The sequence below is a fragment of the Doryrhamphus excisus genome, chromosome 4, assembly GCF_030265055.1.
Source record: "Doryrhamphus excisus isolate RoL2022-K1 chromosome 4, RoL_Dexc_1.0, whole genome shotgun sequence".
Lineage (NCBI taxonomy): Eukaryota > Metazoa > Chordata > Actinopteri > Syngnathiformes > Syngnathidae > Doryrhamphus > Doryrhamphus excisus.
In genome coordinates, this window is record NC_080469.1 from 5,870,467 (window position 1) to 5,887,113 (window position 16,647).

At 40.8% G+C, this 16,647-nt stretch overlaps 1 protein-coding gene across 4 annotated transcripts in view; it reads left to right on the plus strand.

Annotated features, from left to right (window-relative positions):
- The window catches only part of cabin1 (calcineurin binding protein 1), a 40,868-nt gene extending 26,353 nt beyond the window's left edge, over window positions 1-14,515 (plus strand). For all 4 annotated transcript variants that reach the window (XM_058070864.1, XM_058070865.1, XM_058070866.1 and 1 more), the window contains 8 exons: window positions 1,151-1,314; window positions 1,410-1,506; window positions 1,575-2,249; window positions 4,563-4,637; window positions 8,266-8,542; window positions 10,262-10,429; window positions 11,778-11,980; window positions 12,992-14,515. In XM_058070864.1, coding sequence (XP_057926847.1) covers window positions 1,151-1,314; window positions 1,410-1,506; window positions 1,575-2,249; window positions 4,563-4,637; window positions 8,266-8,542; window positions 10,262-10,429; window positions 11,778-11,980; window positions 12,992-13,135 — 1,803 coding nt within the window. In that variant the 3' untranslated portion in view covers window positions 13,136-14,515. The remainder of the gene's footprint in view (window positions 1-1,150; window positions 1,315-1,409; window positions 1,507-1,574; window positions 2,250-4,562; window positions 4,638-8,265; window positions 8,543-10,261; window positions 10,430-11,777; window positions 11,981-12,991) is intronic.
- The last annotated feature ends 2,132 nt before the right edge of the window (window positions 14,516-16,647 follow it).

The window sequence follows — 16,647 nt, forward strand, 5'->3', positions numbered from 1 at the left end:
ATGTTGTTCCAAGTGAGTAGCACTTACCCACTTATACTTACTCATACTTATCCTGCCTCTGGTGGTACCTGGTGGTAATCTTTACCATGAGCGTCCATCTACTTGATATATTGTCTCTGCACCTTTTGGAAACTTTGCTTGGCATCACAGATTTAATCTTAATTTATAAGGAGATGGACCAAGTAGTGTGAGAAGAATAAATTAAGCCTAACCTTCTGGGAGACTGGTCATTATAGGGGTTTGAAATACAATGTATTTTTAGTAGTAGGTGGGAAGTCTGTCTTTTAGATGTGTATTATTGTTTGATAGGGTTCCTTTGCCATACTTTCATGCTTAATTTCCCTCCAAAATTTTGGAAAATGTCATCTGACCATCTGGAGTGTTTGTTCAGAGGACCACCGGGTTCCCAAGGGCCTCACTAGCTGATAGAGCCATCCCATTCTTTAGTTCCATCCTGAGAAGATCGGCTTTGTTTTGCCTTGCGCACATTTTCGACTGCCAGAAGCTGCACTATACACTGTGAGCTTCCTGACTGTAGCCTAGGCAGCCATCTGGACTTGCATTGGTAGCTTTGTTGTGTAGAAGTTGGCCCATTTTACCTGTCAAGCGGGCATGTGCTTTCCGAAAAGGCAGACTCATCCATCAAAGGACATTTTGTCACACCCTCTGCAGAAGAAAGGCTTATGGTTGTTGCTGGCCAGTCTGCAGCTCTCTTGCCCTGTTTGGCCACAACCGAGCACTAATGAGGCATCATGTGCCCAGAGAGAATGCTCCCCCGTCCCTGCCTACCCACCTCCTACATGTCCAGGCTGCAAGATCTTCCCTGCCGCCTTTCCATCCCTCATTAGTGCTTCTTTGAATGCCATGTTTTTTCCACTTGCACATTAATTCTGTTACTTTCTGCTCTGTTGCTTCGTTCCTTTCAGATATTCTCCTTGTTAATTGTTGCCTTACACACTATACCCCGCAAAATCTGTTGGTTTTCATACATCTCGTCCAGCCAACAGTTGAATGTAGGAAGCTCACGGCCAACTTCATTTGTTTCATTATATTTTGAAATCAAACTGGAATTTGTTATAAACAGCAATTGCTATTTGTAACACTGTCATAAACTGATGCTTGTTTTTAATCCCCTTTCTACTACCACCAGGGCATCTGGCGTATTCCAGTAGATGAGATTGATCGCCCAGGAAGTTTTGCATCTCATATGAACCGATCCATTGTCCTCTTGTTAGAGGTGTTGTCACAGCTTAATGATCACGACACCTTGCTGAAAGTATCGTTCATGCTGCAGAGAACCCCTGATCAGGGAAAGTAAGGAGTAACTTCCTGTCGGACTGAAGTGTTTAGAGTTTATAGAAATGTATTTGTTGTCTGACATCTATCCTCTCTTCCTTTCACCCATCAAGGAAATATTTACGTGATGTTGATCGCCAGGTTTTGGCCAAGAGAGCATTTTTCCTGAATGTAAAAGTCCTGGAAGACAATCTAAAAAGTCTCTCTGGGGTAAGGAAACACAATACACTGCCAAAACTGTACCTTTGCTTTTTATGACTGGTTGTGTTCTCTTGAAGGTGCAGCTTCCCAAAGCAGCGACCCCCTCCATGGGGGAAATGACCACGACGGCCGCATCCAGCAGGCCAAGTTCAGAGGACAACAAACATGCGTTGCCGAAGAAGCCAGGGCTCACAGAAGGCACTTGTACCGCCAGCACAGGGTCCAAGGAAACCCCCCAGTCACAAATCACTCAACTGGCAGCATCTACAGATAAAGGTGGCAAGGTAGAGAATCTACTTGAAAAAGTAGACCTTGCTGGGAGTGAGGGACACGGAACAAGGTCAGAGGAGCCAATGGAGTTGGAGTCTGGCCATTGGAGGAGGCCATCCCCAACCACAGATACTCAGGGCAGGGAAATGGAGGCACATACCGCTCTAGGCTTAATGGAGCCCCAGCAGAGAGTGGTTGACAACAGTCGGACATCGGAGCTGTCTCTGGAGGAGCTAAGTATTAGTTCTAGGCAGCAGCAGCTCCAGTCCACGGCAGCCAAGGTCACGATGCCAGCCGGCGGAACTGATCAGGGTTTACTACGAAGACCCAGCAGAAAAAGGAAACTCTTAGAGGATGTGGAGTCCGGAAAAACCCTACTGCTTGATGCCTACAGGGTGTGGCAACAAGGTCAGAAAGTCATGACGTACGATCTGGGCCGCATTGAAAAGATCATGTCGGAGACATACATGCTCATAAAACAGGTAAATCTCCTTCAAATGTGTCACATAACATGGAAGCACTTGTTGATTGATTTTATTCTGATTCTGCCAAGTAGTGCATTTTTTGGATCCCTGCTTAAATTACTCCTCTCAAACACATCTCTGCTCAATTTGTCATAGAGAACAAGGGGTTTCCTTTATTCGGTTTTTGAACAGCAGATCGAACTCCAAAAGTTTGTTTGGAAGTTGCTATAATATCTAATGTCAGCCTCTTTCACTTTTTATCCATGTTTTTCCATTGTTACAAAGTGGAAATTCCTATTGCAACTTTTGTACAAGTTGGGACGCTGATTTATAGTTAACAAAAAAAAAACATCCTCTAATGAGGAAGCATCATGTGTGTGACTGGTACATTCACTGTCCCCACAGAACATCAGATTATTGAGCTGCAGATCAATGTTGGCTACACAGAAATTGTCATGTTGTTGCCACTGCTCTCTTTATCTCTCATTTATCTTTGACTTAGAACCATGTTGCTCGTACCTATTATCTAGCACAGATACTTTTGATTTTATATGTACTTGTAGAAACTTGTCAGGCTGGAAGTCTTATTACCTGTCTCACATTGTTGTACATAACACACCTCAATCTCTATAACCACACTATTTGGTTTGGTTTCTGTCTCTGTCCACATTTCCAACGTTTCTACTTACTTGACTCCCTTAAGGTACTCGTGTTGTGTGCTCTTCAACGTTAAACGTGCATAGTAAATCTCTGTCACAGGTCTGAGCATACCTCTGAAAGCAACATGTTTACACTAATGCTAATACTAAACCGAACTTGGGCTATTGCAAGTTGGAGCTGCATGCCTTATTTGTTTTAATTTAGGTTGGGTCGTGTTTAGATAATATCTGATACCTATGCCAATTTTTTAAATAGTGCTGGTGCTCAAACAGTGCCTGAAGCACATGTGTCAAACTTAGGCCCGAGGGCCAAATTGGGCCAACGCTGCAATTTCATCTGGCCAGTGGAACTTTTCAGAAAACAGCATTGAGTTCAACCACCTCATGAATTTTATTAAACAAAAACCGCAATTCTCCCGGTATGAACTCCTACTCTAGAATTTGGAAAACAATAGTGTATATAGCACGAAATTCACAACCATCCTTAATAAAGGTGCTAGATTCAGACCAAAAGTCAAGATAATTGAACTGTACATTATTAAAAATGGCAGCACTTTAACTATTACACAGTGTCTGTACAAAATAACACCTTTAAAAAAAAAAGACAGTCAAAAGTAGTCATTTTAGCTACAGCAAAGCATTCTGGGAAATGCGGAATCTGCCAATTCCACAGGTGCAAACTCTTTCTTTGACCCCTGTGCAATTGAGTTTGACACCCTTGCACTAAAGGCGAAATAAGGAATGCACACAAATTTAGTCATACCACATTCAAGCACTTGTTGCCGTTGGCGGAGTTTGCGCCTTTTGTACTACCAAGTACTACCAAGTACTACCAAACTTTCAAATGTTGTCTGATATGTTCACCTGCAGGTGAAAAAGCACATCACCATGGGTTGACTCCCAAATAAGTAATGACCTAATTTTTACCTCATTTTGGTAACAATTAGTATGAGCTATTAATTATTAATAATAACACCGAAATGAGGCACTGATATCTACTTGGTTTTTGATCTGGTTACTACCATCTATGTCAGCATTAGTGCCATAATGTTACCCATCTCTAGATTTATATTTATTTAAAAGATTTAAAATTAGAATTCATTTATAATGACCTGTAATCTGATCACTTTGGGGTTGTGTTATAGCGGAGGATTGTGATGGCTAGTTGAATTGTTCCCAATAAAAATAGTCAGTGATGTTTAAAACTAGTTTGTGCATTGAAAATGGAGGGATTTAGCGTGTAAGGCACTACAAACTAAACTATGGGCAACATTTAACAACTAAAATGTGTCTACAAAATGCCAGCTTTTATTTCATCTGCCATATCAAGCAGGCTTCTTGAACACAACAGCTGTTTGAACACGATTACTGTTAATTGCACCATGTTTTGCTGTAGCCGAGATTGACAACGCCCACATGCCAGGCATCCAGTTCCAGCACCACCCGCTGTAAATGGAGCCTTGCTGCACCAGTGCTCAAATCAATTCTGGCTCATACACAAAACTAGAACTCCATTTGGTGGATAATCATGTTACGGACATTGAAATACATCAATATACATGCATATAATATAACAACAATGCATTTTGCAGAGAAACCAATAAGTGAAGATGGGACATTGGTGTGTCTCCCCTGTCCTAATGTGGCTTTTCTTATTGTTCTCTTGTTTCAGGTTGATGAGGATGTGGCTCTGGACCAAGCTGTGAAGTTTTGCCAGATACAGTTGGCTACTTCTACCCAAAGACAGGTACAGGCAGCTCATCTCTTACTCATTTTACTGCTTCTTCGCACCCCTGTGGCACACACATTCATTCGGAGAGCTCCATGCACAGTCACACGGTCATTTCGGTCTTTCTTCACACCAAAAAGTTGTCATACCCTTTGGTTATTATAGCCATTGAGCTTCCAAGATGTCGGCTTTTAAAGGCCAGTAATAAATAGAGTAATAAATAGATAGAGCATTTTGGTGAAACAAAAAAAATTAACTCCATAGTTATATTTTGAAGAACATTTTAAGGGGACCTATTATGCTTTTTCCACTTTTCTGACCTATAAATGTAGTTAGAATGTTGTATGCTTGTGTTAAATGATGCCACAGTTTCAGATAATGATGTTTGCACATTTGGAAGTGAGCCCTGAAAGAAGTTTGGGATGGCTCAAAACGCTCGGTTTCAGAAGGTGTGGTAAAACTGCCCCTTTGTGATGTCACAGAGCAGTGGACTTCCTTATGGCCGTAGCTGTATGCAAGATAAGTTCTTTGCCTTCCTCCAAGCTTTGCTTCCGTGTTTACATTGCTAGCAATGACTAGCAAAGCCAAATTTGTTTACAAAAATGCCCCCAAAAAACATGGGCCAGTATGAGGCAGGACCAGCCAACAAATGAATGGAGTGGAATGAATTAAAACAGACAGTTTTCACAGGAAATCCAATGAAATAACTGAATAACTGAATTGGTGCAGATTCTGGAAGAACTAAAACATATTTTTGTGCTTGTTATTGTGTGTAGCTGCTCTGTAGGAGTCTACAACTCAATACAAAGAAAAATGAGCCTAATAAGTCCCCTTTCAGCAAGTACAAACAGCAATAGTGGGATAACAATGATTGACAGTGATTTTATTTTAGGTGTCTGACAAACATTGACGCTATTTTAAAGTAATTCAGATAACAAATATTTTTGAGTTGCTGCTGACATATGAAAATGTCTTCTTAAACAGGGCAATTTATTTGATATTTTCTTCTTTGGTGCTTTTGGTACTAGCTGAGGATTTGAGCAGAGCTAAAGGTTAGTTAGAAAGAAGATTATAGTTAAATTTTTTATATTTAAAAACAATGGACTATTTCTATTTCAGCTCCTTTTTTCATATAATATTTTATAATTAACAATCTGGCATGCATATTTTGGCTTTGACTTTATGTAAACTCACTTTGTGGACAAAATATTGGGATATAAATTATATATCGATATTCAACCTTGGTCCATATCTCCCAGTCCTGCTTACACCATCTTTTGTTATATTTTTACTGTCAGTATAATGGCGAAGTGTCCAAATTCTTCTGTCGAAATATTAGGTTTTAGAATAAGGAGTTCTCATAAATCCAGAGTTCAAATGTGCCAAACTGATGAATAATTTGGTAATCCCCAGACTTATTCAAGTAGATGCCAGATCTAAATATAACCCAGTGAACCTCCCTTTTGGCACTTCAGCCTCACTCACTAGTTCCCATTATGTCATTGATCTCAGCAGAGCAGCACTTTGCATGTCACTTTCCTGCACATGTGCACTAGCGATGTGCTAACAACCTGACTAGACATTAAATATCAACAATGGTATATTCCGTAAGTGTTTTTAATCAAATTTAGTATAAAGCAAATATTCATAATTGTTTACTATTTAGTGCCTTCTTATTTATGCCCACTGCCATTGACTCCTCTTCCCCAAATCTTAACGGCTGGCCATGTGGAATCATTGTGCCGCCTGTTCATGTTGTGCAGCAGCAAATATGAGGAGACACCTCGGCGCTCTCGGCTCAAACATGAAAAATTTGTGCTGCGTGTTTCTTACACGTCTGTGCATTCTTTCAAGCCCACGCAAAGTACACAGTGCCATGTTCCTCTGTAGCGCTGACGACAAAAATGGGCAGAGGCGGGTTTTATTTCCTCCATCAGGGACGTGATTTTTAGGCCTGTCTCCATATCAACAAAGACCCTTTTACCTTCTACTTCAATGTGTTCAGTTCAGGCAGGACACTACTGTAGATACGTACCGTAGTTGCACCCTCTGCTGGTTACTACCAAATAGGCGAGTCTCCTCCGCCTACGTTGATTCAAAATGTGGCAACAACACAACATAAACTAATTCAGAGGGCTTCAGTAGTTGTACTCTGGTTCAGATCCGCACCCAGAACTACTATTAGATCATTTTTTATTAAAATAATTTACATTACTGTCAATTATTGCATGCCTGATTTTTTTTTGTTGTTAATGAGTGCACACAGGAAACACAAAAACTCCCCTCATGTGGCACAACTCAGCCAGTCAAATTGTTTATTCAGAGCAGTGATACAAGTGGGTGGGTCTCAAAGCAGAGCAGTGGCAAGGCCACAAGTAGATTGAGGCTAAACAGATATTGTACCATTGCATGCATAATAACAAGGAGCCAAATAAGAAAAAAATGTGTTAAAATCTGTTTGTTACTGTTTTAGGTTGTTTATGTATATATGCAAAATATTTGTGCAAATATTATACTACTGATGAAACTTAATATACTATATATTAAGGAATAATACTGTACTGTGAAGAAATAACAAGCCACCATTAGATATGCTGCATTAGAAAGCAATACAACATACTGTATAAGTACAATGTCAGTCAGACTTCACAATGGCTGAATTCCTGAATTTAAAAAATAACACTGGTGGAGTGCACTTGTTTTCTCGAGGATTCTCGAGGTTGGATTGTTCCTTTTGATGCCAGAGTGACTCAACCTGTAATAATAAATTCCTCTAGTAGTTCCTTTGTTCTCGAGAAAATGCAATGGATTCTTATTTGGTCCTTGAGTCCTGCTAATGATGTCCTAATTACTATTTTGCAACAATTAATATTATTGGAATACTCAAACTTGATCAGTCAGTGAATAACATTGTTAAACTAAGCTGCCATAATGACTGATTTTACCAGGTACGGGTTTTGTAAATGACGATGAGTATCCCTTGTGCTTATGATTAATTAATGAGTGAATCATCAAAGCTTATGCATGCTTGAAGCCCCCTGACAATGCTCTGTGTTGTTGTCCATGGTTTTGGAAGGATGCCCCTTTGATTCAATTTGTCTGATTTCTGCAATATGATTCTCCTGGCAGGCTTTAACTTTTACAGCAGAAATCCAAATGACATTAGCATGAGAGCCTCATCAATTTGCAAAAAAAAAAAAGAAGAAGAAAATTAGACAAATGAGCATTAAGCCTGAAAAAAGTGGAGCATTCCTCCAACTTCTCATCCATTTCAAAAGGAGAAGTGGTGAAGGTATTCATTTGTGCAAACTGTGCTCCTCTGTTGCCATGACAACATCTGTGGGAGCAGGGCCGCTGTTGTCACAGGTTGTTTGTGCAGCTCTTGTGTTTTGCAAGTGGTCCTCCAAAGGACATCCAGGAAAAGTAGCAGTGAGAGATTCAGAGCTGTGGTCATCAGCAGCAACTACGGAACACGGCTCTCTGATAGACCGATACTTCTTGCTGCAGATACATTCACAATCAATTCTTCAGCAGAGAGGTCTTTAGCAGGATATCACACTGGGAAATGGTTTATTCGCAGAAGTCTGCCTGAGCAAAGGTCAGTCAGAGCTCCTCATATCGACTCTCCTTCCTCTGTCTCCTGCAGATCGCATGCGATGCCCCGAGCACGCCTAAGTACACCAAGGAGCACAGAGACCTCTTCTTCCCTGCCTCCCTGCCAACGCCGGTCCTGCTCAGCCACACCACGTGTCATCCACTGTCCAATCAGGACGGACAAGCCAAAGTGGTGTTTGACCCCCTGAGCAAGTTATCAAGACCTCAAACGTCGGGCTTCCACGATCAGACACTACACAGAAGAACATCTTGCCAGCCTGCAGCAGCAGCAGCAGCAGCAGCAGCCATGTCCTGCCTACAACACACAGGTACGGTGATCTACTTGATCTCAGTTATACTTGAAATCATCTTCATTTAGGACTGGACTACTCAAGCAAAGCCTCCCAGCTGGAGTTGAAGTGTCTACTTTGTTTTAAGTCACTTGACCAGCAGAGGGCGCTTGTGCACTTGTATAAATCTCTTACATAACAACCTGATAATAATATACTGTGCTTACAATTCATTTTTAGCAGATTTGTGACTTTTTGTGGTTTTGGCTTAGTTAATGTCAAACATGTTGTGTCAATTAGATTAGTTTGTCTTTTTGTTTTTGTTATGTTTGTAGCTTAACTCCAAAAATAAATGAACCATTAAATTACTTATTGTGAAAATAATGCCACTCGGTGGCAGTAAATAACATAAATACTGTTTTATAAAGTACAGTAATACCTGTTTATTGTGGTTAATTGATTCCGGACCCAGCCATGATGAGTGAATTGATTCCTTATTTTTGTAGTTATATTAATATAGTAATATTTTTGTAGTTGTAGCATAGAAAACCTCTTGGGATTTAACATTATTAGAGCCCTCTTGACATGAAATAACACCTGTATAGTTCCCTTTACACTTATAGTAGCCAATACAGTAGATGGAATAATTGGAAAAATACAGTGAACTCATGAATATTACTCATACTTATGTGTTTTGCAATAAATTGTTCCAAATGCGTGGAAGATACAGAGTTTTAACTTGGTATGGGTTGCGGCCACAAGTGTAACCCATGTTATTATTATGATTATGATATAATTATTGTGCCTATTGTGAGGTAATTCACACCTGCCATAAAAGCCTGTTTATTGTTCCAGCAATCCAGTCTATGTTTCTCTAAACGTTAAAGTAATAAGGCAAAAAATAATATAACATTTGCTTACATTCACGTTTTTGTACTATTAGGCCGTATTCAATCACAAAACATGTAGAAATTATTTTATATATTTGAATAAACATGATGCTGAATAAAATATGAACAGTGACGTGGCTAGTGATGACTACTATATTTAAGAAAACAGTCTAAAAAATATGAACAACACAACAAAACTAAAATATAATAAAAAAATAAACATAGAAGACAACTGAATCATATCGATACCACCACACTCGTATCAATCAGATACTGACTCTACCATTTATATTGTGACTCAATATTCAAATCCGCCCACCCTCTACTAAATTTATTCTTAATGTTTGCATTCCTTATTAAAGATTAGATGATCTTTAGTTGTGTCATAATGTGTCAATATGCAACTTTTTCTCCCCATTTAATGTTCCGACATGATTATTGAAGCTTAAAAGCGTATCAAAGCTTTCCTATGTACGTCCGTCTGAGCTGCTGGGGAGTTGTTGTTTTTCTCAGGCTGGATCTTTAAAGGGTTTGTTAAGTGTAACATCACTTTAGAGCTAGTCAGTGAGTTCTCAACAATACCGACATCAATGCTGTGTCCTGGAAATATTGCATTTTATTCTCAAATAGATTCTATCAATAAACAATTAAATGTTGTCGGTGTTAGCATTGAGGATGCGTGTTCTGCTTTGAGCGGTAATTATTCCTCAAATCACACATGATGAACACACTCCTTTGTTGAGAACCAATAATGTCACAATAATTTCACAAAGCTAAAGTAGCAGGCTGTGTTGATGATAGTGTAGAATATATATTTTATTCCAAATCTGATCATGGATTATAACACGTTTGGTTTTGGACCCCACAGAGGAGCGTGAGGAGCCCACTGAGGGACTCTTGTACCGACAGCAGGAATCACACCTTTGTCAACAGATGAAGCTGGCCACTGTGTCCCAGGCACAGGAAACAGCAGCAGGCTGGTTCCGGGAAGAAACAGCCACATGTAGCAGCAGCAGCAGCACTCAGCATTGTCCAGGTGAGCGGAGAGCTGGAGCTTGAAGAATACAGTCCTTTGTTGGTCTACCTCTGATATGTTCATAAATATCAACACGTCAAATTGAATGTATTGATTGGCAGCATAAAAGCATTATTAACTAATTTAACAGACAATTGAAGGTAACAACAGAACCATAACTGTCTGTCATACTGGAGTCAAATGTTAATACTCACTGTACTCACTCTTAAGTATTAGGTATTACTACTATTCAGCAATGTTGACCAAGTGGTTAGCATGTTGGCACAATCAGGAGCTCTGGAAGACCTGGGTTTGATTCTCCGCTTTGGTATCTCTGTGTGGAGTTTGCATGTTCTCCCCATGCATGGGTTTTTTTTCCCGGGTACTCCGGTTTCCTCCCACATTCCAAAAACATGCTAGGTTAATTGGTGACTATGAATGTGAGTGTGAATGGTTGTTTATCTATATGTCGACCAGTCCAGGGTGTAACCCCGCCCCTCACTCGAAGTCAGCTGGGATAAGCTCCAGCATTGATAAGAATATCAATTTCATATTTTTCTTTATCTTCCTATTTACACACACACTATCATTATAAAGCCATTTCTGTGATGTTCGGAGTCTCCCTTAATGTATGTCGCGTTCTTGTAAGTGAGCAGAGTTGTAGATACATACACTATATGGTGTTGGCATTGTACTGCTGTTAATGTATTATTTTTGACAGCCGTAGTGAGTCTCTATTATATATTTTCTAATAATGGTAAAAAATATATTAATTCATTTTCTACCGCTTTTCCTCACAAGGGTCGCGGGGCTGCTGGAGCCTATCCCAGCTGTCTTCGGGCGAGAGGTGGGGTACAGCCTGGACTGGTGGCCAGCCAATCACAGGGCACATATAGACAAACAACCATTCACACTCACATTCATACCTATGGACAAATTTGGAGTCGCCAATTAACCTAGCATGTTTTTGGAATGTGGGAGGAAACCGGAGTACCCGGAGAAAACCCACGCATGCACGGGGAGGACATGCAAACTCCACCCAGAGATGGCCAAGGATGGGATTGAACCCTGGTCTCCTAGCTGTGAGGCCTGCGCGCTAACCACGTGGTCTAACCATGAAAATATTCAATTCATATATAAAGAATCCTACTTGGTGGCAATAATCTGGAACCAAAAAATGAGGGTTGACTATTCCTGCAAGAAAACAAAGAAAAAAGCCAAAGAAAAAGCACAGCAAGTTAATGCTTAATGCTGGGGTATTTCCTCAATTCACGTCCGATGTGGTTTTAATGTAATTTTAATGTGATTTTTTGCCATTGTGATACTGTATGTCATGTATAATTAAAAACATGTTGTGTTTTCTCTCCAGACCAGCAGCAGTATGCCAGCAGCGATCAGTCAAAGCTTCCAGACCTTAGCCGAATCCGCTCCCGAGTTCCACCCACCATGCCAAAGCTCTTCATCCCCGCCACCGTTACCAAGTTCCCCCCTGAGATCACAGTGACTCCGCCCACACCCACACTTCTCTCTCCCAAAGGCAGCATCTCGGAGGAAACCAAACAAAGACTGAAGGTAGGATTCGTAATGTCCCTTTTCTTTGCCTACTGTGGTTGCCACTGCTCGACCCTGCTCGAGAGTTTTTCTCTACAAAATAGGATGGCCTCAGCTGCCACGGACAAATACAGTACTCACTCAGTCACAACAATCAACAATTAATTTATCCAATGTGAAATACTATCTGAAATAATGATATTAAACCTATTTAATAGTAATTTATTCAATCACCAATATATTTATTGAATGACCTTTTCATTAATGACTTGATTTGATTGCCATTTATTTCCTAATACTGCAGCACATTGGAAGCAACCTGAATTAAATAAATAAATTAACCTTAAACATATTGGTAATTAAATATATTAATAAATTATAATTAGTAATAATAATAATAAATAATAATAATAAGTTTGTCTATGAGTAGCCAATTGCACACCTGTGATTGGCTGGCAACCAGTCCAGGGTGTACCCCGCCTCACGTCCAAAGACAGCTGGGATAGGCTCCAGCACCCCCCGCGACCCTCGTGAGGAAAAGCGGTAGAAAATGAATGAATAAATTATAATAAGTAATAATCATAAATAATAATAATAATAAGTTTGTCTATATGTGCCCTGTGATTAGCTGGCGACCAGTCCAGGGTGTACCCCGCCTCTCGCCCAAAGACCGCTGGGATAGGCTCCAGCACCCCCCGCGACCCTCGTGAGGAAAAAGCGGTAGAAAATGAATGAATAATAATAAAATAATAATAATAAATGGTCATATGAAATAGTAAATTAAATTCATATTAAATTGTAAAATAAATTCTAAGTAAGTAACATCTAAGTAATTCTATGTAATATCTTACAGCAAAATTTAATACATGATTTCACATTTTTTGGCACATGAAAACGCACATACAGAAAACCACCTCTTTAAACGTTGAATAATATTAAAAGACAACACGGAAACACATCAGTAGCAGGTACAGCGGCCATGTTGAACCGGGTAGTTACCCCTGCTGACCTTTTAATGTCTTTTTCACACAGAACGTCATTCTGTCGTCGCAGTCTGCCGCCACAGTCAAGAAGGACACTCTGAGCCAGCCGTCCTTGGATGTGCAGGAGACATCCAGCCAGGAGTCGTCTCTGGAGAGCGAGTCTGAAGAAGAGGACGATTACATGGACATTTGAGCCTCTGAAGGCATCACGCAAATTGGGAGTGACTCTGAAACACTGCTCCACTGTCTTTTGGGGGTGAAAGGGAAAAGAGGGGTACATGTCACTGCAGCTTTAGTCTTTAGTAATGCTACTGTTTTGGTTTTTACTGAGAGAATGCGGTATTGTGATCGGCTGCCATGTCACCGCGTTGTCCAGCTTGTGATGGTGCATGTGGTGCCACCATAGCTGTCATAGCATGTCTGTAACGTGCCATTTATGCATATCATGACGCAGCCCGTCACCTGTTTACTGCTTATCGCACCTCCAAGTTGCACCTTCATTCGTCTCTGAGGTGCCTCGATGAGGACACGGCGGAGTTTGGCATCTGCAGTGATACATTTCAGTGGAAACCGTGGCGACGTATAAGGACAGTCACCACACGGCCCTGTAAAATTGTAGCACATCGGAAATGTTTACACTCAACATTTGGGTCAGTCAGCACTCAAGTGTGCTCATTTTTTGTACTCCCTTGTATTTTCCTGCCTGACTTTATATTGCTTTTTTTCTCTCTGGTGTGCATCTGTAGCGGTGAGGTTCTCACTAAGAAGACGGCCATCACCAGCACTGATGTGAATGATGTTGAAAGGCGTCTTTTGTACATATCATTCAAATATGTTTGGCTTTAATGGTGTGTGTGTGTGTGAGTGAGTGTGTGAAAGAGAGAGAGCTGTAAGGTGAGGCTCGCTTTAATTCTAAACAGCTCAGGAGACAACCTCCACTTGAGGAACGTTCCTAAATTCACTAGAATCAAGATGCATACTGATGGTCAGTTGGTCACAACCTTCACGACGTCACTCAGTGGAAGACATTGGAATGTGTTTTTTTACCGATTGTTTTCTATCAAAGAAAATATATCTAGTGTTTCTTAAAATATGAAAATAAATTTTATGGGGGGGAAATACAGATAAATAACTAATAATAATTTTTTTCCATTTCCTTACTCAAAGTTGAGATGAGAAGATCGTTTCTACCACTTCTCTGAGATGAGCTGTCCTTTGGCCTCAATTATATCTTGGATGTTTAACCAAAAATATATGATTGAGATTTGCTTCCAAATGTCACCGCAACAGAAAAGTCAGTATTTAAATGTATCTGTGTTGTGTTTGAGGACTGCGGGAGAGTTGGAAGACGGACCCGGAGTGCCAGAGACACCACAATGCATGTTGATGTGTGACATCCTACTGAATTATCTGTCCTGCTCAAATCAGATAAATGACATCCTGCCGCATGTATAAGCACTTCCTTGTTTTTTTTTTTTGTTTGTTTTTTTTTCCCCTAGTCTTGTAACATTTCCCCATGTAAAAACAAAGCCTCCATTCTGCAGTATTAAAGTCATTGCTACATCTGGTCAAATGTGCATCATGTTTTAAATCTTTTAAAGGGAACGTATATAAATTACATAAATTAGGTTTTAAAAGAATTTTATTTTGCAATACTATTAACACAATTATTGTACTGCTTGAGTATAATCCCATTTACCCACAGCACTATTGTGCCAGTGGTCCTCCCTAGCATGGTGTTGCTTTGTTCCACAATAATGACTTGCTCATCTTGTGTAAAATATGTATCCAGCCAATGGGGTTGCTTCATTTTGCCCCCTCAAATAGAACATGCACTGAGCACAAAGCCCCAACTTAACTAACTAGCTGTTTATCTATATGCCCTATCAGTCTGGGAAAGCTAACGCCATTACTAAAGCTTTGGGTCTCCAGCAAACCACAGTGAGAGTCATTCTCCACAAATGGCAAAAATATGCAAGTGTTGAACCTTCCCAGGAGTGGCCGGCCAACCGAAATGAACACAAGAGGGCAGCAACAACTCATCCAAGAGGTCACAAAAGACCCCACAAGAACTGCCAATCTCACTTGCCTCAGTCAAGGTCAGTGTTCATGACTCCACCATAAGAAATACCCATTACAATCTGGCATAATAACGCTGCATTCCATGTATTTAGTAGAATTCCTATACAAATAGTACAATATGGTGGTGGTAGTGTGATGGCCTAGGGATGTTTTGCAGCTTCCGGACCTGGAAGACATGCTGTGCTAAATGGAACCATGCTAAACTAAAAATTGGATAACCCTCCAATAACCCAAGAGGGCAGCAACAACTCATCCAAGAGGTCACAAAAGACCCCACAAGAACTGCCAACCTTACTTGCCTCAGTCAAGGTCAGTGTTCATGACTCCACCATAAGAAAGACACTGTGTCCCATTACATCTGGCATAATAACGCTGCATTCCATATATTTAGTATAATTCCTATACTAATAGTATAATATGGTGGTGGTAGTGTGATGGCCTAAGGATGTTTTGAAGCTTCCGGACCTGGAAGACATGCTGTGCTAAATGGAACCATGATGGATGTACAAAATGAAGACTTCAGAGTGGCCCAGTCAAAGCCCTGACCTGAATCCTATTGAGATGCTGCATGACCTTTGAAAAAATTGGATAACCCTCCAATGAACCCAAGAGGTCACAAAAGACCCCACAAGAACTGCTAACCTCACTTGCCTCAGTCAAGGTCAGTGTTCATGACTCCACCATAAGAAAGACACAATAGTACAATATGGTGGTGGTAGTGTGATGGCCTAGGGATGTTTTGCATGACATGCTGTGCTAAATGGAACAATGATGGATGTCTACCAAAAAATCCTGAAGGAGAACATGCAGCCTTCTGCATGTGGCCACCCTGTGTTCTGCAGCAGGACAATGATCCAAAACACACCAGGAAGTCCACATCTGAATGGCTGAAGAAAACCAAAATGAAGACTTCAGAGCTTTTCCACTTTGCATGGAGACGTGTTTGAGTTTGAGATGGGTTGTTCTGATATGTTGGGATAAGTTGAAGTCACTGTGACAGCATCAGTGAAGGAGTTGTTTACCAGTAGGTCTGCAGAAGAAAAGAGTAAGTACTGAGTGGAAGGGCGGCCAGCAGACCACCCCTCAGACCGCTTTAGTGCTCAAAGGACTTGTACACCGGGGTGTGAAGTCTGCGACACGAGGGAAGTCATTAGTCTTCATTAGCATGTTCCAGGAGTTTTTTATGAAGTGCCGTGAAGTTGTCATTTGCCCCTTTGCTGGAGTGAGATGTGAGGTTTGTTTTCTTATGTGGGGGGGAGGGACCAAATGTGAGAATGATGTATGTGAGAGCTCATAGGAGTACTCATATGATTGAGCTTTTTTTTTTTTTTTTTCAAGCCATGCAGGAAATAGGCACCGATTCATGGTAATGACTTCCTGTTGATTGCAAAGACTTCATGGTGGAGCTCTTAGCTCTTCTCCACTATCACGTGGCATCGGGGCATGAGGCTACTAATTCCACACACTCCTCAAAGTGGCCACTTCAGCATCAAAAGGGCATGCTGCATGGCTAATGTGAGCGAAAGGTGTGAGATTTCTCGTCAGTCCACTCCGGGGGCTCTTTATTGGGCCGCTAGAGAGCCGTCTGATCCTCGGGCCTGGCTGTATATTGGCAGCTGTTAA